We start from the raw sequence: 26,274 nt of genomic DNA on the forward strand, positions 1-26,274 counted from the left end.
AATGTGATTGTATTAATTGGAAAGAAAATGTTAGTACATCAAATTGTTTAATTATGTGACCAAATTGCCTACTTATCGAAATCGCCTTGGCCCGATTCGCCGAATGAAACAATAGATGGTGTTTTACGCGGCTCTCATAACTTTCTCAAAGCTCCAACATTGCGCATTGTTGGGTAGGTGTGCGCTCCTTCGAGCGCACTGTCTGGAAATCGGCGGCACTTTTACGCGTAATCTTTAACACATTAAATCATAGACCGAAATTGTTTACCTCTAAGCTTACCGATGAGGGTAGTAGGTGATTACGCACTCTATTGTTCACTAGTGGAAAGACGGTGCTCTCACAGGGCATCGATGAGTTTTTTTCTCCCCTCCTCCCCGAGGTGTCTCATTCACTTTTCAGATGGGGACTCTGGCCCTCCTCTTCTGCACTGACGAAATAGTGGACTGCGTAAAGCGAAATTGAACTTGTTGCACAGCAGCACTTCAGTGTTTCTCTTGCACGGATCGGAACCAGCATCACCATACTGAAGTGGCACCCTGCAACTTGGGAGAACCAAAGCCCGAGGAACCTGAGCAAGGCGCACTGAGGAAATACCTAGCCATCGCACCACTCTGTGGAGGACATAAGCCTACTTTGGACACGTTTTGGCACATGCATTTAACACACTGGGACCTTACTTAATTGAAGGAAATAAGTATTTTTTTACATGTCATGGAATAGAAATCCCTTCAAAGTAAGTTCTCATTCAGTTTTGCCCTAATTTCCTTTTTTTTTAACCACTGAATATTCTGCGTAAAGTAGTGATACAAGTGTCAAATTAGGCTAGCCAATTGTTTATTTCAGTCTCTTCCTGTACAACAACACAGGGATAGATATTTCAAATAATGCACTCATATTCCAAATAATAGAAGAACTCTGTAATATGGGATTTAAACTTTTTTTCTTTGCTCATAACATGTGAACTTGTCCTTATTGGACCATCTAAATTTGCGTACTTAAATAGAATATTTGTTTTTTACAATAGGAGATTACCGATCAAATAATTTCTGACTGTATACCAAAACATATCTTATTGAGAATTACTATAAACTAATGGGGTCTTCCTTCATTCATTCAACTGGCAATAACAAATTAGTTGCTCAGCAAAAAAGTTATCAAAAAAAGTCATCATTAAATTAATATGTAATTGTAAAAAAAACACTGACAGGGTCTTGAATCGTCCAACTTTAACCACCACTTAAAGGTGTGCGCAACAGTCTCAAGCACTCCTGTGCTCCATGGCTTCATCCAATTATAGACTATCATCCAATAATTATTTGTTATTCAGCAGATGTAGGGCTTAGCCCTAATAGGCCTACTGTTTCGAAATTTGCAGAAAATATTCAATGGTCTTGAGATGACTTGATTTTCTTACCTATTTATCCGATTTTCATGCAATCATTCATGAAAAATTATGTTTTAGGAATAACAAATGTACAAATAAACATTAACACATGTCTTTGTTGGCCTGCAACATGTTTATTTGTGTTCATTGAACATCTAGTCTAGGTCTAATTTTCCCTTCAGGTCAGGCTGATTTTCTTTTTCCATTACTCTCTCTCAGGGTGTGTCTGTTGACTTGGGACCATTCTCTGGGTGTGCTGGCATTAAAGAAGACGTACAACTCCTTTATCCACCCAGAGATGATTTTATGAGTTTACGTTAGGGACGCTATTAGCCTGTTCATCACACTGGTTTACTTTACATCGGCTCAAATGGATGATTATCCCGTGGAAGTTTCACAATCTGGTGGTGAAGCGAGGGCCCTCGATTGCAACAGAAGTGACCTGATGTATTTACATAGAGGGGTGCACATAAGGGTAAGGGTGCCTTGAGTCCCCCTCCCTGCCTCCTTAGTGTTTGTTGCCTGACTCCACAAGAGGCAGAAACTGAGAGCTTCACCACCCAGGCTATTCAAGAGGTTACACTTACAGACCATCAAAGTGCACTCAGAACCACGAGCGAGATGCCAAGTGAAACGTATAGAGAAAGACCAAAGTGGAGTATTATGTTGAACCTGTGTCTGGGCCCATCTGCCCTGCGTTACTTGGACTCCCTCTTCATTAGACTCCGTCATTCTCATGAGTACATTTCATTGATTGTCTACTAATGCTATCCTTGTGTTTTCTGCCCCTTTCCCCTCTCATAGATGCTATTAAATATAAAACATATCCTGTGGTTGTATTGCCTCTGCCTAGCTGCACGGGGAACAGGTGAGTGTCAAATGGTGCTTCTCTCTCTTCCTTTACATCTCTTCACTGTACAGCCCCCCCTCGCTGTGTCGCCATTAAACCAGTTATTGTGCTTTACCATCAGGCCCTCCTGCAGCCGATATACAATATCTTATCTACAGCACACAAGCGTAGGTTAACATTATCAGCATGACTTACAGCAGACAGGCAGCAGCCCATTGAAAGTATGGGTCCTTCAGAGTCTATTACCGCTGGTCCGTGAGCACTGGCAGGTGAAGGTCACACAATTATGCAGAGTGGTAGTCCCACACACACACGCACACACACACACACATACATACCCACATACACATGCACGTGCTCGGCCACACATACACACACACTGGATGGATACCTTTCAATTAGGCCCTGGCCTCTGTCTGGAGCTAACAGCTGGTTTCACCGCTCATCCTAATAAGACCCTCAGTTAAAGCGGACACATGCCCTGGGGGCTGTCCCACCACTGTTTCCAGAGCATTCCCCGCATTGTTCCTCATCACCCCCACCCCCTGTCACTAGACCCACCAAGTCCCCAGCCCCCAACCACCACCTCCACCGCCATTGACAAATACTCATAATCCCCCTCCCCCTCCCTTTTTAACTCCCCCAAGCTCCCCCATGCAATAACATATTCTACCATCATTCTTTTTACTTTTTTACATTAAAAAGTTTAAACACATCCCATATGATCTCAACATACGTTGAGACAGTGCGCTATTTGTTCCCACATCTATTGAATGACGGTTGACTCTCCAGCAGCTATTTTTGACTTCCGATTTATTATAATGGTCTGGGTGTAGTTGACTCACCCCACAATATAAATGGGTTGGGCATTTTTTAGTGAAGAACAGCATCAGAGCACGACATGACTGACCCACATCACAAAGTTTCAAACACAACTAGATGACGAAATGGCATCACAAAATGAAATTTTCCTGAACAGAATGAATCTCACGTCACCGATGGTGAACATCACACACAAACCGATACAGGTAATGAATATTGACCCTTCCCTTCCTTTTCCAGCTTCCAACACGCTGACCATGTTGAAGCCTGTGAGCGGCTCCCTCTCGGGGAAGGTCACCCTGCCTTGCTTCTTCTCCAACCTCCCCACCTCCCCGCCCCACATCAGCGCCAACGGCAGCACCGTCCTCAGCAGGGACTACCTGCGCATCAAGTGGACCAAGATGGTGGGCGAGGTGGAGTCCACGGTGCTGGTGGCCCAGAGCGGACTCATCAAGATCGGCTCCAGCTACCGCAACCGCGTGTCCGTGCCCAGCCACCCGGAGGACGTGGGCGACGCATCGCTCACCATGGTCAAGCTGCGCGCCAGTGACGCGGGCACATACCGTTGTGAGGTCATGTACGGCATCGAGGACACCCAGGACACCGTCAGCCTCGATGTCAACGGTGAGCATGCCTCCCGGTTCCGCATTAGGCGGAGTCGGTATTGATTGTCATCAGATGTGTTGACATTTAAAATCGAAAGAGGACTGAGATGAACAATGGTAGAAAGACCAACTCGAACCGGTCGGGCTAGCCAAACTTTGATTCTAGTATAAAGGATTCTATTACTGCTAGTCATCATTCATTCATCATTTTTAGTCATCATAATTTTATCATTGTCCATTGCAGGGAATCACTGAGAATCTATACAAAACTTTGTTGCAAACTTACTGTCAAAAGTAATGTAATCCCAAGTCTCTGAAGTTTGTAGTAAAACCCTTCTGTGTCCATGTTTATCAGGAACAGATACAATCACCAGAATGTTTTTGCTTTCCCTGGTCATCCTCTTCATCTCTTTGTGTAGAGACATGATTAAGGAATAAAGTGGGTGGTATTGGTTCTTGTTCGGCGCCGGCACTAACTCACGCTATGATGTCATGCATCTCCATTATTATCTGGACTACCACCATGCCAATGGTCTTAATGCGGTAGTTAGAGGAGATTACCAGGGATCTCCACCAAACTAGTGGTCCGTGTTCTCACGCTTTTGTATCTCAGAGAGCGATGACACACATAGACACACTTATACATTTATCCTAAATTGTCATTCCACTCTGAACCACGGTTAAACCTCAAATTCCTATTAAAACGACATGACGGTACCGCTACGGCAATCTACTATTTCTGTCAGCTGTCTCCTTGCTGAGATGGGGTGTTGACCTGGGTGTATCAAGCATCATTACAACACACTGGAGAGTAAGTGTTCTCCTTCTAGATGGATTCACGGAGATATGATTCATTTCTTAGGGTATGGGTGGGGGATACTGTGATAGTTTCAGTTTTGTGTGGTATACAATCCACAGAGTCCCCTCTCCCAACTATCTGCAATGTTAATTAGGACAATGAATCAAGTCTTGTGCGCATGTTTGAAGACCGCAAATGCGCAGATTTAATTTCCGTGGCATCATCTGGATCATTCTAAATCATCCGTAGTCATCCAGCCCAATTGTGGGGAACTGTAGCCCTTTTTTATTTATCCTCTCAGTATATTGCTAAAACTCTCCATTCGAAAGAAAAAATGTGTCCCCTTTTAATTGGACTCATGGCCTTGTGACGTGCAAGAGGTTTCAACTGATTTATCGTAGCGGTAGAGCATTGCATCGGCAGTCACCAATCATGATGTGTTTTCCAGGCTCCTCAATCCACCTCTTCCTCTTCCCCCTTTTTCTTGTGCCTAGGTGTTGTCTTCCACTACCGAGCGGGCGTCAGCAGGTACACCCTAGACTACGCCCAGGCCGTGCAGACTTGTCAGAAGGTCGGAGCCACCATCGCCACGCCTGACCAACTGAAAGCGGCTTACGAGGACGGTTTTGACCACTGCGACGCGGGCTGGATCGCAGACCAGACAGTGAGGTCAGTTGGAAGCAGCTTCTGAAGTTGAGTCATGTTTAGTTTCACACAGCAACACCTCGACCAGCTGTTGAGCTGGTAGGCCCTTTGAGCGGAGAGCGCTGTGGGAAGAGGCAGGAGGTGCTCATGTACCACCCTGATGGGGCCTTCCTTGTTCCTTCCTTTCAGGTACCCGATCACCAAGCCTCGGCATGGTTGCTTTGGTAACCTGATGGGTAAACCCGGCGTCAGGACCTACGGAGTGAGGAAAGCCACGGAGACCTATGATGTCTACTGCTTTGTAGACAAACTCCATGGTAAGACGAAGCCGCAGCATCAGGGCGTTAGAAGCACGAGGGAACATTCGCAGCAGATAAATGCTGATGTATTACAGATATTCAGTGAGTGTGTATTGAAGTGCTCTTTGGCTAGAAGCAGTGTGTCAGAGCCAATTATTTTCAACATTCAGATCTAGTGAAAGAGGGAGACAAACTGGATTCAGTTCACACCATGATGTTTTTTTTTCAAGTCACCAACAAATATGTGAAAATGGTTCCTTCAAATTCTTCTGGCATTACTTGCAAGAAGTCCTCAGCGTCCTGCCAACAATATTAATCTGCTCTGACAGTGACTGCTGACAAATTTTTAACCACATTTTGGTGAAATTGATTTTTATTAAAGTGAACTTATGTCTTGACACTGCTAAACCAAGGGTCCCCTTTATGTCTATGTTTTGTTTCTCAAAAAGTACTAATCCAAATCATAACAATCCTCTTTATACTTTACACACACACACACACACACACACACACACACACACACACACACACACACACACACACACACACACACACACACACACACACACACACACACACACACACACACACGCATACACACGCATACACACACACACGCACATATAAACAGGCACACATACACAAAGAAACAAACGGACACACTTGTCCGTCCACACCAGAAGCGAATTGAGCGACCAAATCGCCGGAAGTCATTCACTTTCTATGGGCAAGAGCGACCAGAGCGACCAAAGCGACCAACGCTACCAGCGGCCAAAGTTGAGCGACCAGAGCGTCAAAAAGAAGTTGAAAACTTTTTAACTTTATGCAAATGACTATTATTCGCTTCAGCGACCAAACACTGACAGCCAATCGGAATTTAGACGCTCTTCGCTTGCGTGGATCCCAGGGAACATCGGCAGGCACTTTGGTTCCTACCTACCTTTATTCACTCACTGAACAAAATCTCGGCTGAAGTATTGATCGCGGCTGTAACTGGGCACCCGGTGTTGTACGAACCCACCCTTTTTCAGTTCAGAGATCGAAACGCCATAGTGGTTTGGATATCAAGTGATGATAAGCGGGAGTATTTATAGGCTGCATCTAGAACGTTCGTATTTAAGCGGGAATCATTATAATTTGCTCTACATGCCACCAATCTAACCAACCAATCGCGTGTAGCATGCTTTAAACAAAACCAAAAAAGTATTTGAAATTGTCACATAAACAAACTAATCGACAAGACGAGGGATAAATGACAAGGGATATATCTCTTGTCTTTTATCCCTCTATTCCCCACTATTCACGGAGCCTGAGGTGAATAATTTTTAATTAAATAGTCTAGATAGATAGATAGTCAAGTCTTTATTAATACCAAACGACACAAATCGTCGGGAATCCATTTAGGTGGTTCGTCCCACACAGGGCAGTAGCCTAAAATACCACACAGAACAAGTCTGACTGGATAATACACACAATACATCACATTAAAACTAGACACGCGTTGATAGATAGATAGACAGAAAGGCCTAGATAGATAGATAGATAGATAGATAGATATGTTCCATTATTTGCCTTGCGGAGCCAACCAGTCCTGTGCACGTATGCAAATTAGCCATGTGTCCCAACGTCTATTTGTTTTTAATGCGAATGAGTGCAGATCATGATTTGCAGATCCAGATCAGTGAAACATATTTTAACTACTACAGCACGCAGGGTTTTTTGTTCTCGGTTGTAATTAGCCTACATTTTTTTTTTATATTGGGGGGAATCACTGTCCTACTTGTTGTCGAAGCACTTTATCGAACAAGCAAAACCGTCTCGGCAATATGGCCAAGGTATATGGGAGAGTTCACTATTTGATGTGGCTGTCTGTAGGGCCTACTAAACGCATACGGCTCCTTTAAATGCGTCTGCATAATTGAATTGTACGTCATGAGCGACTTGAGCGACCAAAGCGAACAGAAAAATTCGCAGCGAAACTTTGTGAGCGACCAGAGCGTCTTTGACGCTTTGGTCGCTCCTGGTGTGGACGTACACTTGCGTCTGACCAAATTAAATAATAATCTACATTCTTAGCATTGAAACACATGTATAGGGACCTCATTTTACAGCTGCACGTCCCGTTGATTTTACGGAGTTAATTGGATGATGTTGCATCATTTAATATGCTGCAACATCTGGCATAAAAGTAGACGATTCCACACAGTGGAAACATAAAGCACAGAGTCCCTTTTAATGCAAAAAAAAAGAAAGGCGATTCATCTCATAAAATAAATACAACAAACTGGAATGAAGCGGAGAAGGTACAAAGGTATAAAGAAGCTTAGGAATCCTACTGTGGAAACTTCCTGACCCGAAGCTCTGATAGACACAGTGACGGGACAGGGACATAGTCTGCATTGCTATCCCACCTCAATAATAGAGAGATGAATGAAGTGCTATTGTGTTGAATAGGTTGGTGGGTGATGTTTTGGACCTAGGCCCTTCACAGCTGCATCTTTTTTTTTGTGAGCTGTTAATGGCCCTTTTACTGAAAGGTCAAATCCGATAATGATTTTTTTATTGTTCTTTTTGTTTTCAAGAGGATTGTGCTTTATTGGTTAACTGTTCTGATTGGGAGGTTCTGGTCAGGTCATGTCCAATAAAAGTCATGGTTAATCTAGTTGGCAAGTGTATCCTTTAAAACATGGCAGGGGAAAGCTTTATTTGGTTACTTTACTTATTCAGTTCAATTGAATGTCACAACCTTAACAAAACACACGTCTGGAACATTTTCGAGCACGCACATAACATTGAACGGCTGGGAAAAATTATTTAGAAATGTATTAATATAATAAAAAAGCCCAGGCCTTACAGATTACACCCCTTTATCCTGGTATAATAACACTATGTCTAACGGTCAGATTTGGTACATAATTTGGTTTCTGCAAAAACTAAATGTAGACCTATTGGTCGTTTACCAAGCATCCAGCTTAAGTGAAAACTGACTCAGCCCCTCCATCTATAGTTTGAATTCTACCATTCCCCTGCACACACACATGCCTCCACTAATGTATGTCTGTGTGTTTATTCAGTGCTTATCTATTGTGTCATTTAAAATCAATTTATTCAGATCCAAGCTAAACGGTCAGCCATTCTAAGTCATGTTCTTATACATAGTGAATTCCGATTGAGCGAAGTTCATTAAGCAGTCCTTCCAAAAAAACAACTCAGTAGTTTATTGATCTTTTAGATACATGTCATTCAGGAGCCGCTGATGATCAGGCGTCTTGCTACAGCTTGACGGAGGACAGCGGGGATCTAATCTAACATGGGTCTCACGTACGTTCCAGGTGAAGTGTACTACACTCCAGGGACTCGCAAGATGACCCTGAAGGAGGCAGAGGAAGAGTGCAAGAAGAGAAACGCTGTGCTGGCGTCCCCAGGCCAACTCCACGCCGCCTGGAGGCAGGGCCTGGACCGATGCGACTACGGCTGGCTCTCCGACGGCAGCGCCCGGCACCCTGTGGCCATACCCAGAATGCAATGCGGCAGAGGCCTGCTGGGTGTCAGAACCATGTATCGCTACAAGAACCAAACTGGCTTCCCGGACCCTTCTAAGAAGCTGGGAGCTTACTGTTTTGGAGGTACAGTGGTTAAGGTTTCTGTGATATTCTTATGCGACACATTTAAGGTTTCTTGGAACAGGCCCGGAATAGGGAGCAGTAGTTTTGCCTGGAACTAGGCTTTGGCCAGGCTGAACTATGATCTAATGTGGGAAAGAGTTGGCTACCCCGCCCTTGGATCCTCCGCTTCCATGCATCTCCATATACAATCACTCACACATACTTACACACACACACAAACACACACACACACACACACACACACACACACACACACACACACACACACACACACACACACACACACACACACACACACACACACACACACACTGAATCAACTGTTGTTTGTCTTTGAGATGTGAGTATTTTATGTGGTGGACTGGTCTAGAAGTCTACAGTGTCTTTCTGGTCTACTGACCTCACTTGGTTTACCCGCCTGTTGCCCTAGCGACATAATTTGGCCAAGGGGTGGGTGATATCATAATGCTAAGCCCTATGGTGTCTCTGCGCCAAATGAACCAGCTCATTTGAGAAGAAGCAACTACTAAGCTAAATAGTCCCAAGCCGTTCATATTATTTTATTGTATTTAATTATTTGAGGCTTGCTCAATCGATTCCGTAACTTTGCAACAACTCTCATTAAACTGCAAACTCAACTTCTGAAACTTGCTGTTTCAAAAACGAACTGAAGGATTTACAAATTTACAACACTACCATTTTGAGATGTTACATTTGATTGCAATGTTATTTGTGTATGCATGCAGGCATAGTGGATGGCATTTTTTTTTAGAGAGGTACAACATATTCATCTAAATTAGACATTTGCTTGAGAGAAAAAAAACGAAATGAACCATTTAAAAAAGGCCTCAGGTTACATTTTACGGTTGATCCTATGTTTATTAAAGCAGACTAATCTCTCCAAATGCCAGTGTCCCTTTGCTAATCACAGCCCTCCAGGGCAATGACAGCTGAAATAAGCCACTGACCGGAATAGCAACAGTTAGAAATACCCAACCTGTCAGCCTTTTTAGCCTCACTATCTCCCTACCTCCACGCCTTTATCCTCTCATTTCCGCTGTCACACTTTGTCCTTCCTCTGTCACTCTCACTCGTACTTATCAGAGCAGACGGTTGGATAATGGACAAAGCTACTACTGAACGTCTAAATTCAGTCATCCTCGGTGACCTCTGACCCGCCCTTTCCATCTTAACAAATGAGGGGTTGGACAGATAAGCCCGGTTCCCCCCCGTCAGGCCAGTCGCAGCTAACTCTGTTGGTGATAAGTCTTCACGGGGTTCAGAGGGCATAAAAACAGTCCGCCCTCACTTCCCTCCACTGTTGTGCGTTCCCCCTGCCAGCCCTCATGCTAATGTTGTATTTACTCCTGCCTAAGTGCTCCTCAAGTACCTCTCCTTGTCTTTTACTGCGACACAATTCTTCATTTCCTGGGCTCACTATGGAGGGGAACAAAGGCATGCGGTGTAAACACAAGTCACTTAAGACCGTGCACAGCGAAGAGCGGAGAGGGGCGTGGTCCAGAGGGCAGATGAGGATAATTACTTTCTGATTGGTCCTCGGTACTTGCCAGAAAGAAAACAAAGGCCCCAGTGACTGCAACTGCACAAAAAAAAATACAAAATAAGAAAAAAAACGTCAGTGAGATAATGCTACTTTGAACAGTACAAGGTTCTATTTTTCTTGGGAAGGAAAAAGTGGCGCACACCTTACATCAGAGATAGTCACACAGAGAAGGAGGGCCGGTGTGTAATGGTCCACAGCTGGCGTCTGCTCTACACAATCTGACGCCACAGGGGAGTGTCCTCGCGTAACCCCTCTATACTACTGTCTATTATGGCCAGAAGTAAGAGTGAGAGAGAGAGGCAGAGGGAAGCTCTAGAAAAAGAAAGGAGAGGAAAGGATGTAGAATCGAGGGACCTTTATAGGAAGAAGTACAAAAGCTTAAGAGGGATCTAGGTTATGCCATGAAATGGGTAACTGTGCCATTGGATACGGTCCTATGAACTCTCCATTTCATTTGGATGAGAGTGTATTGGGTTCAAGGCAGCTGACAGTCCCAGCTGAGAAGTTGAAATCAACAGCTATCCAGATGCTGCTGGACTGCAGCAAACACACTAGTGAACTCAACTTTATTGAAAACCAACACAGTAGATTCCTTACAGTTAAATTAAGTTAAGTTAAGTTAAGTTAAGCTAAGTTAACTTAAGTTAATTTAAGTCCTTTATTCATCCCTTTTTAGGGGGAAATTCTTTCTCTGCTTTTGACCCATCCGGGTAGGTACAGGTTTAATTTATGCTTTCAGTCTAAAAGTAAGAAAAAAAAATAATCTAGGCCCATGGGCATTATTAAAAGATACAATGCTGAACATAAAGAACAATTATAGCTCGCCAGAGTGACTTTAAGAGCAAGGATAGTTATTCTTCCAAACTTTGTTTTAAATAAATTATTGAAAAAGCAAAGAAACGATTTCTGGGAACCAGAGAGCAGTAGAGCTCTGGGGATTAATCGGTTAGAGTTGTTTCTCCTTTTTTCTCTCTTGTCGAATTTGTGTAACGCTGTATGGCTTTATGTCAATTCTTGTGGTTTATAAACACCACTAGGGAATGGCAAATTGTATAACGTACCATAGATATTAATGTTTGTTTGTGTTCATGCCAATTACTGTCTTTGGCGAGTATTCAACTCATTGATATGATTCAAACAGAGTCCCAGGAGTCAACTGAATTTGTCTGTTCAATAAACAATTGGTGCAATACAGTGTAGCATGGGCGGAACTTTCCCAGGCTTGTACAAATTGACAATGATCATCTCGTTTATCGGGTGCAGTGACCGTTCCTTTGTCCTTTTCTTTGGTCACTGCAGGGTGATGTACTGGGTGTATGTTGGGGTGTTTTTTGCCGGTCGCTGTGGTGTTGTAGGCGGTTGCTTGAGTTTTCTGGGCAGTTGCTAGGGTGTCTTGGGCAGTTGCTAGGTTTTTCTTGGGCAGTTTCTAGGGTGTCTTGGGCGGTTGCTAGGGTGTTCTGTGTTTCTTCTTGGCGTTATATGCAGTAAAGGTACGAACACACCAAACGCGTACCCCGCGTATGGATGCGTATAAAATCGGCAATTTTTCCATAGGGAACCATTGGTTTACGCGCGTATGAGCTGCGTACATGCGTTACATGCGCTAAAGCAACATTTTACCCGCGTTAGCGGCGTATATATACGCGCGTACATATACGCGCGTACATATACGCGCGTACGCGAGGAGTTCAAAAAATTTAACTTTTTACGCTCATACACATGATGCTTAGCCGCGATAGCCAATCAGCGTGGAGCTTGACCCGACGTCACTGGCAGAGAGTAGTGACGCTTGCACAGAAGCATACGGCTGACATCTTTCTTTATTCTGGGTGGAAATAGTAACATAGTTACGCCATTAAATGCGTTTATGGAAACATTTTTAGCGAGAAATGTCCGTTTTATTTTCATAATGTTCGCTCGGTGAATGTGAAGGATGTTTGGTTTGATAGTTATGACGAAGAGGGAACGCTCCGTTCACTTGCATGGACAGAGTCTCTGGTTGCTAAGCAACCTCAACGTCTTGGCGGACTATTTCTCTGCTGATCAACACTACGAATGCTGGAAACACACCAGACACACCATGTGAAGTTATTTAACCAGATTATTGTTATTTATATCCGAGATTATTTAATCGAACCCGATCCAAGCTCTATCATGCACCCAAACACGGCGGCGTTTAGGTTTCCTTCCTCGGACTCCTAAATCCAGCGCAGCCACAGGCGCGTAGCTGCGTACGCAGGACAATTTTTGACACAAAATGGTCAAGCAACATTTTAGCTGCGTTACGCGCGTAAATCTTACGCGGGTACGCGTTTGGTGTGTTCGTACCTTTAGTTTGTTGTTCTGGGCGGTTGCTAGGTACTTTTGTGTGGTTGGTCAGGTGTTGTAGGCGGTTGAATTTGTGTTCTAGGTCATTGCTAGGGTGTTTGCTAGGGTGTTCTGGGTGGTTGCTAGCCTGTTCGGGGTGCTTGCTAGACAGTTTTGGCCTGTTCCTAGGGTGTTTTTTATTTATTTATTTTTTTAGGTGGTTGCTAGGGTGTTTGTGGATTCTTTTAAGGTATTCTGGGTGGTTGTTAGGGTGTTTCTAGGGTAAGATATGTATGTATACGTATTTATTGGTATGTTTTGGTATGTGGATCTATATCAGAGTACGTATGTGAACATATGTTTAGGTATGTTTGTGTACGAATGTATGTATACATTTTTTCATGTGCATTTATGTATGTGTAGATATGATTTTGTATGTACGTATGGGTATGTATGTTTACGTGTTACTGTTTCTATATAATGTGTTTTATGGTATAATAACCAGCCTGTATCTGACCTCAGCTTGTTCTTGTCTGTCGTTTACACCTGTGTCCCTTTAAAGGTTGATTACAATGTGTGTGTATGGGAACCTTTTATAGTGCAGTATAATCTTGAAAGGTATGTAAACTACTGCTTCGATAGTCCATGTGAGCAATAAGCCCATCATGCTGAAGAATTGAATGTTTAATATGTGTACATAAGCGTCAATTTGCAGAGAGTTTCTGAATCCATTTTTCTAGGTTTCAATGTTACCCAATGTAAGGACTTATTTACCTTTTCATCTAGTAAAACGCTGTCCCTCTGTGTCTCTTTGTATTGTGATTAGGACGCAAAGAGGGGATCCACCAGACCTCCATTTTGGACATGTCTCTACTCGAACTGACAACCCCCTCACCAATGCAAAAGTCATCGACCACCGGCGCCCCACCCAGCTCGACCACCACCCTGTCCCCAGTGGAGAGCAGCACCTCCACCCTCACGCCTAGCTCTGAAACTGTAACAGCCGAGGAGGAGGAGAAGTCTGGGGAATCGTCCTCCATGTTCTCCACCAGCATGGCTCCACCTCATCCAACTCCTTCGGGCGCCGAGGTCATGGAAGAGCTCCTGGTCACCACCACCATGCCACTCTCAGCCGCCACCGAGGAGACGGAGGATGATGCCGCCTTCACCAAGACCGCCACCCTCGCTGACAGTGTGGAAGACTCCGAAAGCGGGAATGACACCCGGACGACGGACGTGCAACGCGGGACCGTCTCTCCAGCGCCATGGGCCACATCAGAAAGCAGTCTGGGCACACACGCCACCGCCGTCTACACCCATGACACGGAAACAGAGCCCCTTTCCTGGCCCACCGAGGAACCAGACGATCATGAGGAGATTCATGTCGGCACCGTGCAACCGCACTTCCTCTTAGAGCAAGCTCCCTCCGGCACCGAACCCATGTTTGCTGTCGGGAAGACGGAGGAGACAGTCCTGGAACCAGGGGTCCCCACGGAGATGACTGGGCTCTATGACACTCTCACGACAGACACTGCCGAAGGGACCTCAGAAGAGCTGGTCAGCTTCACTGATTCAACCACAACAATCCCAGAGACGTATTGGCCGGACCCTCAGGATTATAGTCCAGACCCCTTGGATGAAATCGAGCTTGGGATACCCCTGGAGGGACCACCGCCATTTGAATCGTCAAAGGCTGGCCTGAAGGAGCTGACAACCCTAGAGCCAACTGTACTACCTGTGACTTTTATGTGCAACACAAGAGGAGGCACCGAGTGGGACACAGAGGGGGACACCACCACTCAAGTGTCGCCCTCCACACCTTCATCCAGCGAGGAAGCCAGAACGCCAGCAGTTGTGTACAAGGAAGGCGACGTGACAATCACGGCTACCATGACGACGACGACACCTCAGCCTCCGGGTGTGACGTCAAGGATGCCTCACTCCGAACACACGACCGTCCCCACTTCCAACGTCGACAGTGAACCCCCCAGCGACGATCGGGTCACGTCTGCTACAAGCGTTCGAGTGTTCGATGAGTCCCAGGCCAAGATTCCAGATTCCGGCCGGCAGGTCCTGACAGGAGATGAGGAAACAGCAACGGCTATTGATGCAGAGTACCTGATATCTTCTACCAGAGCCTCAACCCTAGAGCACCCGACACAGGCTGCAGGGTCTTTGGTGGTAGAGGGACAAACTACCCAGCTCACGACTGAAAAGCAGGAACAGGAGTTGGATGCAGGTCAGTCTCATGTTAAACTTTTATATATATATATATATATATATATATATATATATATATATATCCTGTTTGATAAACAAGTACTTATTTCCATATGATTTTACTTTGGTGATTTGTTACAATTCTCCTCTGTATGCTGCGTTCAAATTCTGCACCGTTGAGCAAATATGGTCAGCAGAAGAGAAAAAGAAGTAATAAGAATTCCAATATACACAAAAACATAAATATTGCAAACTGCTGTTAGATTAAGTAAATGTTCGTTTTCCTATACAAGTATCCTACTGGAAGTGCTTTAGGCATTAGTCACTGATAGAATGAAAGGGATGATAAGGTTTTTTAATATAATGCTGATGCTGTATTCCACTGGAATTGATGATAAGTGTATTCATTGATTTATATAGGGATATTCATTAATAGAAAAAACAACAATTATGAATATTCAAATTCAAAGGAAAGATCCTGTGATTTGAGTTCAGGCAGCACACAGAGCACAGCAGCTGTTTTGTATTTCAACATTTATTTTTTCCGTTGGTCTGAACATCAGACCTAGCTGACACCATGATTCACCCCCTGTCCCTAAAGAGCATCTCTCGTGTTTCGAGGAAAGGAGTGGACTGAAATTGTAGGGTTTCGTGGAATGGCCTGGTAATTTGGCAATGTCTCTAGAGCATTTGGCAGGAATTGTTGCTAGTATAGACTTGCTTGTAAGGTCAGGTGATCTTGAATCACATTCTTTGCCAAGCACCTTTTCGGAGGGTAGAGCGGAACAACTGAGCATATCTATCGGGATGTGTATGTCAATGTGTAGGGATATGTCGCTTTGCTTGATGACAATCATCTAATTAACAGGGAGAAATCTGGCCAATAATGTCTGTAAGAAATGGGTTTGTGTGTGTGTGGGGTTGAGCATCTGAAATGACTAATTTAAAAAATATGGACTGTGCATCTACGCCAATAGGAGGCCTACTGACAGCACAACCCGGCAATGGAAAAAAAGGGGTGTTGGCATTGTACCTGAGTGAGCACAGATGACTGTCTTGGGCACATTTCAGACTGGACACCACCTCATCGTTGATGTCATGGCTAGCACAGACTCTCCCCTCACTGTGAAGAGAGCCCAGGGCCACCTGGCTGTAACAAGCATGATTATAGCTTTTTATTTTACTGCCGCACAGTGTGCTGTAGAGCAGCGAAGATGTTGGAACATGTCTCCTTGACTCGGTTAGTGTGTTGGGTGCCTGCACATAGTATTTAGGTGCTGCATCGTTTGTAATTGAAGAATTAATGTTTAGAAAGTTGGCTTTCTAAATAGGGTGGGGTGTTTGTGATCAATGGAGAAATGTGGCAATGCAGTTTTATGTACACAGTGCTAATCTATGACACATTAACGGCCTGCTGAATGTTGAAACAAAAAAGACTTGCTGACCGAATTTATTGCAGCACCATGGGCAGAGCAGTCAACAATATTATACTTGGAGAATGGAACATTTGTTAACTGGGTGAGCCACCCCATATTTCATGAGGGAATAGAGCAGACAGAGTGCACAATGTCTCCATGACCTGAAAAAAGGGAATCCTCCCTATACAGCATGGCGCTTGGATAACCACAAAATGATGTTCTGCTCTGAGAAGACTTCTTTAGCAACACAGGCTCTGTTAAGCATGAATATGAGAGCAGGATGAGGGATGCTATACTGACACAACACCATGCTAATCTGATTCATCTCTTATTTTATTGATGGTATTTGCATGGGTGCATGTATGTGTGTGTGTGGGGGTGTGGTCCCCCCCCCTTACAGTGTATACAACTCAATCAACTGGATATACAACTGATGATCATTGTGTTGTAACATATTTGTTCCCCTAGCTACAATTATTTTGTACTTTGATGATACATTTACGCTGCATTTATATCTGACAGAGACACATCAACCCACAAAGAATCTGCATTGGTCTGGTATGTGAATGTTGTGAATGTGCACTGAGCAAGACATTTATGTCGTACATTCTCTAACGTATAGTTCCCAGGCCTGCATGGTTTTAACCAGGTGTATGTGATTTCACGGATGGGCTACTGCAGGTGTTCCCCGTCCAACCAGTAATCTTGGTGAATCACTACTTGTGGGAAGCAGAAGGTGATACGCAGATACAGAGTGGGGAGGTACAGAGAGATCTGGTCGAATAGGGAAAAAAGGGCATAAAGGGAAAGTAGAAGGAAAAAGAAGGATGGATGGTTTAGGAAGCAAGGTTGCTTGTTTGTCGTTGTACGTAAGCAGTTGTCCGCTCCTGTTGTTGTTTGAACTGCGACATGTAAACATTAACAAACAAATGCAGCCTCGTAATACCAGTTCACTTGCTCACATGCCGTGATGTGGACATCCGCACGCTATTTCATTTGCCAACTGCCACACACACACACACACACACACACACACACACACACACACACACACACACACACACACACACACACACACACACACACACACACACACACACACACACACACGTGGATGTTTCGGAGAGTTAAGTAAACCTTTGACTCACTCCGATGAGCTGATATTATTTGTGGCGAGTAAAAACAAACAATAAAAGACGGGGAGCAGGTGAATTTGTAGTTTCCAGAAGTTAGTATTTGCGTGGGCAATGATGCTGCTCTCCGAGGGGCAGCTGAGATTGGACCGCACAGAGTGGTGTTTTACGTCCCCTCAAGCTGCTTTGAGGGGACGTAGGGGGGGAGGGGGGAGGGGGGAGGGGGGAGAGGACGTCTGCCTTTGCTCAGGGCCGTAACTGGGTCACAGACTCTCCATGGGGGACCTGTCCTTTCAGAGCACAGCAGGCTTTAACCTCACATAAGCCAGCATCATCAATCCTCAAGTCTGTGATGGAACCAACCGACTTGTGTAGCAGTGTTATTTTTTGCTTTGAGGCAAAACATGAGATGGCTGTATATTATACTTTAGATATAAAGCATTGAACGAGCAGCTTAAGTCTTTTATGGTTATTTCTAGTCTCTACTCATCTTTTGCAGCATTAAATGTCTCATTGATAACTCTTAAAAAGACATGCCTTGAAAAGCTTCTTGATAGATTGGCCTCTTGATAACACTTTCGTTTTCGGGTTCTCTGAATTATGGTTTGCAGGGAGAGCTAGTGCTTGAAAATGTTGTCATTGTCAATCTTTACATGATTCTTTTTTTAACGATTTCAAATGTGCGACCTAATTTGGTCCTTAAAACATAGATAACTGATGTAGCTGATTCTTTCTGGCTTAATTTGTTATATTCTGAAACAATTATTATATATATATATATGTTATAGCCATTTACATGATAGAAACATAATCAAATAGATGAGTCATAAAGGTCATCAAATAATTGTAACTGCTTATCCATACTCTGTGTTTTAGGTGAGGAGCACCAGGCCCCTGTCAGCCCTCTGATACCAGATGAGAGCAGCTTTTTCTCGGGGGACGCTGAGCCCATTCGTAACACTGGAGCCCCAGATGTCATATCATACACTGCTGTTAGCGTCTCCCCAACATCCAAACCAATCCCAGATTTGGCTGGTTACGATGTCACTGGGGTTCCAAATGTGGAGCCAACACCCCCTCGACTTCCGGAAGTGGTTGACTTGTTAACAACACAGGGCCTTGTACAGATAGATAAGACCACTGTATCAGCATCAACAATGGAGGACATGGTTCGATCCCAGGCCACACAAGGAGCTGCAGCTATCACAACCGTCACAGAGGCCACTGAGGTATTTAGTGAGGCCACACCTTCCACTTCCGATTCGATAGCTACACGAACACCATCTGTGGCAGTTTCCGAAGAAACCGATTTGTCGGCTCCCTCAACGTTAACTCATGAAGGATCTACCGCTGTCAGCACGCCATCATCACACAGAGAGCCTGGCTTTTCAGTAGCTACACCCACCATTGTCAAAAGTGACTCAGAAGTTAGTCAGACAGAGCTGTCTGGTGTCCAGGTTTTTAGTTCCGCCACCACCGAACTAAACACAGCCGCAGATAGAGACATGGCCACAGAGGGAAACTTGAGCACATCTGCTCCTTCAGCTGTCCAGGCCATAACATCATCCTCTTCACAGACTGTAGCCTCTCCCACCTCTGACTCAACAACAAAAACAACAATGACAGAAGACCCGGCCCATGAAACCCAAACCTTGATAGGAGCTTTCACAACCACATTGAATCCTTCGATGTCAAATGGACCAGATTCTGCTGAAGAGACAATCAGTACTGAGAAGGCCACAGTTACACAGGCAAGCCCTGAAAAAGCTCAAGCTCATACCACAGGGGAATATTCAGACAATACAGAAAAACCGACCGGCCGAATGCCCCCTAGACCAGACAAAGAGTACTCAGGTGTTCAAACACCTGACATGTTTACAAATGACCCTACATTGTCCACGAGAGGACAGATTTCTCGGGAGTCCACAGTGTATTTAGGTTTAAGTACTACAGGTACACCAGATAAGGTAACAGCACAGTCAAACAAAACCAGAGTGTCAGATAGAGTAGTTGTCATTGATGATTCACTCTCATCTGTATATTTAGCTGAGGAAACCACAGTGGCAGTTAAGACTGCTGGTCACACAGGGGAGTCCATTGAAACCACTGCATCTCCTCTGTACAGTGTCATTGAAACACTGAGGACAACAATGGCATCATTGACAGACTATTTCATCCAATACACAACCCAGGATACCTCAACAATTTCAAAATCAATGGAAACAGAAACTGAGACAACCAAACCCTTCAGTACAGTAACAGCCGGTGGGGAAGTGCCTGTGGAGCACACCACAAAACAACAGAGTGGAGAAGAGACAACTACAAGTGCAAACAAAGAGATGGACATATCTGAGAAACCAGACATCACCCTGGCCACGGCAAGAGAGATGGTCGGCTCTAAAGACCCAGACACTGACAAGTTAACCACAGAGACTGGGATAGCTTCTTCGTACAATACTGGGTCAACAACAGTTTCACCTGAGGAGAGAAAATCTACTTCTCCCGCCACTGTTGAGGCTGTTCAGGAAAAAGAGAGTGCTGTCACAGTAAAGACATCCCTATTCTTGCCTTCAACGGACAAGACTGTAATAAGTCATGGTGTCACAGCCACAACGGAAGGTGGTTCAGGTGGGACTCCTGATATTTTGACACAAACTTCTACGGACACACCTACATCTTCCCTAGCAAGCACAGAGGGATTGTCCACAAAGTCCCCTACTATTAATATTGGACCAGAGTCAAGCTCTGTTACAGCAACAGAGGAGAACACATCAACAAATGTGTTCAGCACAGAGAAGCCTTTGGTGACAAAAAAATCCAATGATACAGCTGACAGTTCAAGGTCAACACCATCTCCAGCGTCCTCATTTTACAGCACTGAGAGAACAACATCAATTTCTTCTGAGTCTCAACACAGCTTCACAACGAGTCAATCTAAGACATCTTCTGTTACACCAGAAGATAGTTCCGTTTTGTCCTCAACTCTTGGAGTGAGTTCAAGTGACATCACATTCGACGTGTCCACACAAGAAACTGTTACTGCTGCCGTTACAATATCTACCACTTCAGCATCTTCTTCCTTCCTCTCTGAAAAAGTATCCTCAACACCTACTGAGACAAGTTCTGAGTTAACCTCTACAGAAAAAGACAGCTCAGTAGATCAAGCCAATGGTACATCAGAGAGTGTACCTAAGACAGCCTCCTCTTTGTTCAGTACTGAGGAACCAACCATGTTACCATCTGTAGAACAGGAGAGCGCTGTCACAGTTCTGACAGGAGCATCTTCTATATCGCCTGTAACAGAGAAGAAAGACATAATTTATCATCCTACCAAAAAAGACGGTTCAGGTGAAGGAACTCCTGATATGTTTACACCTACCTTTCCTTACAGACCTTCTTCCTCCCTGCGCAGCACAGAAGAACTGCCCACAAAATCACCTACCATTGAAACATCTATTGGACCAGAGAGAAGTTTCTTTATAACCACAGGGGAAGAGGACACCTCTATATCTGATGTTTCAACCAAAGAGACTGAAATAGTAACTACACCATCTTTGTTCAGCACAGAGAAACCATCAGTGACATTTGAATCCCATGAAACAGCTGACAGTACATGGACAACTGTATCTCCAGACTCTCCTCTGTACAGCACTGAGAGACCAACATCAATCTCTTCTGAGTCTCAACAAAGCTTCACAATGAGTCAATATAAGACATTTTCCATCACACCAGAAGGTAGTTCAGTTTTATCCTCAACTCTTGGAGCAAGTTCAGGTGACATAACATCGGATGTGTCCACACAACAAACTGTTACTGTAACATCCTCCTCCCTAAAATCAACCTTGTCCCCACCTTCCTCACTCTATAGTACAGAGAAACCAGCATTCACAACAGAACCTCAAGAAAGTGTCTCTAAAGATCAACCCTCTTTCACAGCAGAGGCTAGTTCCATTTTTGCATCAACAGAGGAGGGCTCTGGTGAAGTAACATCTGATGGGTCTCCTAAAGAGACTGAAACAGCATCATCAACATCAACGTTCAGCACAAAGAAACCATCAGTGACAACAGAATCCCATGAAACAATTGACAGTTCAAGGACAACAGCATATCCAGCCTCCTCTCTGTACAGCACTGACACGCCCACAAGCCAATCAAAGACAGCCTCTGTTACACCAGAAGATAGTGTAGTTTCATCTTCAACCCGTGAAGAGGGCACAGATGGTCAAACAATTGATATGTCCACCCAAGAGACTGTTACTACCACATCATCCTCTGTGTTGAGTACAACGGAGCCAGAAAAAGAGGCAGCTGCTGTTAAAATATCTACTACTTCTGCTTCTCCCTCCTTTTCCACTGAAACAGCTACCGCCATCTCAAGTGAGCAACCAGAACAGACAAGTACAGATATGTCTCCAGGCAGTGAGACCTCCGCTGGCACATCATCGTCTTTGTTAAGTACTGAGAAACCGACAATGTTACCCTCAGGAAAGTCGTCAGTCTCGCCAATCACAGAGAAGACAGAGATCAGTGCTGATCTAACATCTAAAGATGAAGCTGGTTCTGGTGATGAAGCTCCTGACGTGTTCTCTCAGATGTCTGATGTCACAACTGTATCTTCCCTGGCAAGCACAGGGGGACCATCCACAGTGTCATCAGAAACTGTAGTGGATATTTCAAATCAGACAGTGATGCAATCAACATATGTTGCCTCAGATGTCACAAAGACCAGTTCCATAACCAGCTCTCAAAGTTCAACATCACCTGAGGCATCCGCAGATTCTAGCGATGAGATCGTGGAATATGGTGTTAGCAAAGAACCTATCATGCTGGAATCTTCCTCTTCCTTCTATGGATCAAGCACAGAGGCGGACACAGCAGCAGTATCTACTCCTTCTGAAACAGAATTTCCAGCGGACCTGACTTCTACGATATCTACTGATGAATCGTTAATTATCTCAACCACCATTTCTTCATTGCTCACCACAGCGAAACCTGCAGTGACAACAGCATCAGATAAAGCAATTGATGGTATAAAATCAACCTTGTCCCCACCTTCCCCACACTATAGTACAGAGAAACCAGCATTCACAACAGAACCTCAAGAAAGTGTCTCTAAAGATCAATCCTCTATCACAGCAGAGGCTAGTTCCATTTTTGCATCAACAGAGGAGGGCTCTGGTGAAATAAAATCTGATGGGTCTCCTAAAGAGACTGAAACAGAATCATCAACATCAACGTTCAGCACAAAGAAACAAACAGTGACAACAGAATCCCATGAAACAATTGACAGTTCAAGGACAACAGCATATCCAGCCTCCTCTCTGTACAGCACTGACACGCCCACAAGCCAATCAAAGACAGCCACTGTTACACCACAAGATAGTGTAGTTTCATCTTCAACCCTTGAAGAGGGCTCAGATGGTCAAACAATTGATATGTCCACCCAAGAGACTGTTACTATCACATCATCCTCTGTGTTGAGTACAACGGAGCCAGAAAAAGAAGCAGCTGCTGTTAAAATAACTACTACTTCTGCTTCTCCCTCCTTTTCCACTGAAACAGCTACCGCCATCTCAAGTGAGCAACCAGAACAGACAAGTACAGATATGTCTCCAGGCAGTGAGACCTCCGCTGGCACATCATCGTCTTTGTTAAGTACTGAGAAACCGACAATGTTACCCTCAGGAAAGTCGTCGGTCTCGCCAATCACAGAGAAGACAGAGATCAGTGCTGATCTAACATCTAAAGATGAAGCTGGTTCTGGTGATGAAGCTCCTGACGTGTTCTCTCAGATGTCTGCTGTCACAACTGTATCTTCCCTGGCAAGCACAGAGGGACCATCCACAGTGTCATCAGAAACTGTAGTGGATATTTCAAATCAGACAGTGATGCCATCAACATATGTTGCCTCAGATGTCACAAAGACCAGTTCCATAACCAGCTCTCAAAGTTCAACATCACCTGAGGCATCCGCAGATTCTAGCGATGAGATCGTGGAATATGGTGTTAGCAAAGAACCTATCATGCTGGAATCTTCCCCTTCCTTCTATGGATCAAGCACAGAGGTGGACACAGCAGCAGTATCTACTCCTTCTGAAACAGAATTTCCAGCGGACCTGACTTCTACGATATCTACTGATGAATCGTTAATTATCTCAACCACCATTTCTTCTTTATTCACCACAGAGAAACCTGCAGTGACAACAGCATCAGATGAAGCAATTGATGGTATAAAATCAACCTTGTCCCCACCTTCCTCACTCTATAGTACAGAGAAACCAGCATTCACAACAGTACCTCAAGAAAGTGTCTCTATAGATCAATCCTCTATCACAGCAGAGGCTAGTTCCATTTTTGCATCAACAGATGAGGGCTCTGGTGAAGTAACATCTGATGGGTCTCCTAAAGAGACTGAAACAGCATCATCAACATCAACGTTCAGCACAAAGAAACCATCAGTGACAGCAGAATCCCATGAAACAATTGACAGTTCAAGGACAACAGCATATCCAGCCTCCTCTCTGCACAGCACTGACACGCCCACAAGCCAATCAAAGACAGCCTCTGTTACACCGGAAGATAGTGTCGTTTCATCTTCAACCCTTGAAGAGGGCTCAGATGGTCAAACAATTGATATGTCCACCCAAGAGACTGTTACTATCACATCATCCTCTGTGTTGAGTACAACGGAGCCAGAAAAAGAAGCAGCTGCTGTTAAAATATCTACTAATTCTGCTTCTCCCTCCTTTTCCACTGAAACAACTACCGCCATCTCAAGTGAGCAACCAGAACAGACAAACACAGATATGTCTCCAGGCAGTGAGACCTCCGCTGGCACATCATCCTCTTTGTTAAGTACTGAGAAACCGACCATGTTACCCTCAGGAAAGTCGTCAGTCTCGCCAATCACAGAGAAGACAGAGATCAGTGCTGATCTAACATCTAAAGATGAAGCTGGTTCTGGTGATGAAGCTCCTGACGTGTTCTCTCAGATGTCTGCTGTCACAACTGTATCTTCCCTGGCAAGCACAGGGGGACCATCCACAGTGTCATCAGAAACTGTAGTGGATATTTCAAATCAGACAGTGATGCCATCAACATATGTTGCCTCAGATGTCACAAACACCAGTTCCATAACCAGCTCTCAAAGTTCAACATCACCCGAGGCATTCGCAGATTCTAGTGATGAGATTGTGGAATATGGTGTTAGCAAAGAACCTATCATGCTGGAATCTTCCTCTTCCTTCTATGGATCAAGCACAGAGGCGGCCACAGCAGTAGTAACTACTCCTTCTGAGACAGAATTTCCAGCGGACCTGACTTCTACGATATTTACTGATGAATCGTTAATTATCTATACCACCATTTCTTCATTGTTCACCACAGCGAAACCTGCAGTGACAACAGCATCAGATAAGGCAATTGATGGTATAAAATCAACCTTGTCCCCACCTTCCCCACTCTATAGTACAGAGAAACCAGCATTCACAACAGAACCTCAAGAAAGTGTCTCTAAAGTTCAATCCTCTATCACAGCAGAGGCTAGTTCCATTTTTGCATCAACAGAGGAGGGCTCTGGTGAAGTAACATCTGATGGGTCTCCTAAAGAGACTGAAACAGCATCATCAACATCAACGTTCAGCACAAAGAAACCATCAGTGACAACAGAATCCCATGAAACAATTGACAGTTCAAGGACAACAGCATATCCAGCCTCCTCTCTGTACAGCACTGACACGCCCACAAGCCAATTAAAGACAGCCTCTGTTACACCGGAAGATAGTGTAGTTTCATCTTCAACCCTTGAAGAGGGCTCAGATGGTCAAACAATTGATATGTCCACCCAAGAGACTGTTACTATCACATCATCCTCTGTGTTGAGTACAACGGAGCCAGAAAAAGAAGCATCTGCTGTTAAAATATCTACTACTTATGCTTCTCCCTCCTTTTCCACTGAAACAGATACCGCCATCTCAAGTGAGCAACCAGAACAGACAAGTACAGATATGTCTCCAGGCAGTGAGACCTCCGCTGGCACATCATCGTCTTTGTTAAGTACTGAGAAACCGACCATGTTACCCTCAGGAAAGTCGTCAGTCTCGCCAATCACAGAGAAGACAGAGATCAGTGCTGATCTAACATCTAAAGATGAAGCTGGTTCTGGTGATGAAGCTCCTGACGTGTTCTCTCAGATGTCTGCTGTTACAACTGTATGTTCCCTGGCAAGCACAGAGGGACCATCCACAGTGTCATCAGAAACTGTAGTGGATATTTCAAATCAGACAGTGATGCCATCAACATATGTTGCCTCAGATGTCACAAACACCAGTTCCATAACCAGCTCTCAAAGTTCAACATCACCCGAGGCATTCGCAGATTCTAGTGATGAGATTGTGGAATATGGTGTTAGCAAAGAACCTATCATGCTGGAATCTTCCTCTTCCTTCTATGGATCAAGCACAGAGGCGGCCACAGCAGTAGTAACTACTCCTTCTGAGACAGAATTTCCAGCGGACCTGACTTCTACGATATTTACTGATGAATCGTTAATTATCTCAACCACCATTTCTTCTTTGTTCACCACAGAGAAACCTGCAGTGA

The 26,274-nt window shown here is 44.4% G+C and overlaps 1 protein-coding gene across 1 annotated transcript; it reads left to right on the forward strand.

Moving 5' to 3' along the window:
• The first annotated feature begins 261 nt into the window (after positions 1–261).
• Positions 262–26,274, forward strand: LOC130384289 (mucin-2-like). The gene is made up of 9 exons (XM_056592411.1): positions 262–734; positions 2,190–2,253; positions 3,298–3,681; positions 4,956–5,130; positions 5,296–5,423; positions 8,738–9,031; positions 13,729–15,141; positions 18,550–25,883; positions 26,260–26,274. Exons 1-9 carry the CDS (start codon positions 708–710, stop codon positions 26,272–26,274), a joined length of 9,834 nt encoding a protein of 3,277 aa, XP_056448386.1. The 5' UTR covers positions 262–707.

Source organism: Gadus chalcogrammus, chromosome 6 (assembly GCF_026213295.1).
Source record: "Gadus chalcogrammus isolate NIFS_2021 chromosome 6, NIFS_Gcha_1.0, whole genome shotgun sequence".
Taxonomy (NCBI): Eukaryota; Metazoa; Chordata; class Actinopteri; order Gadiformes; family Gadidae; genus Gadus; species Gadus chalcogrammus.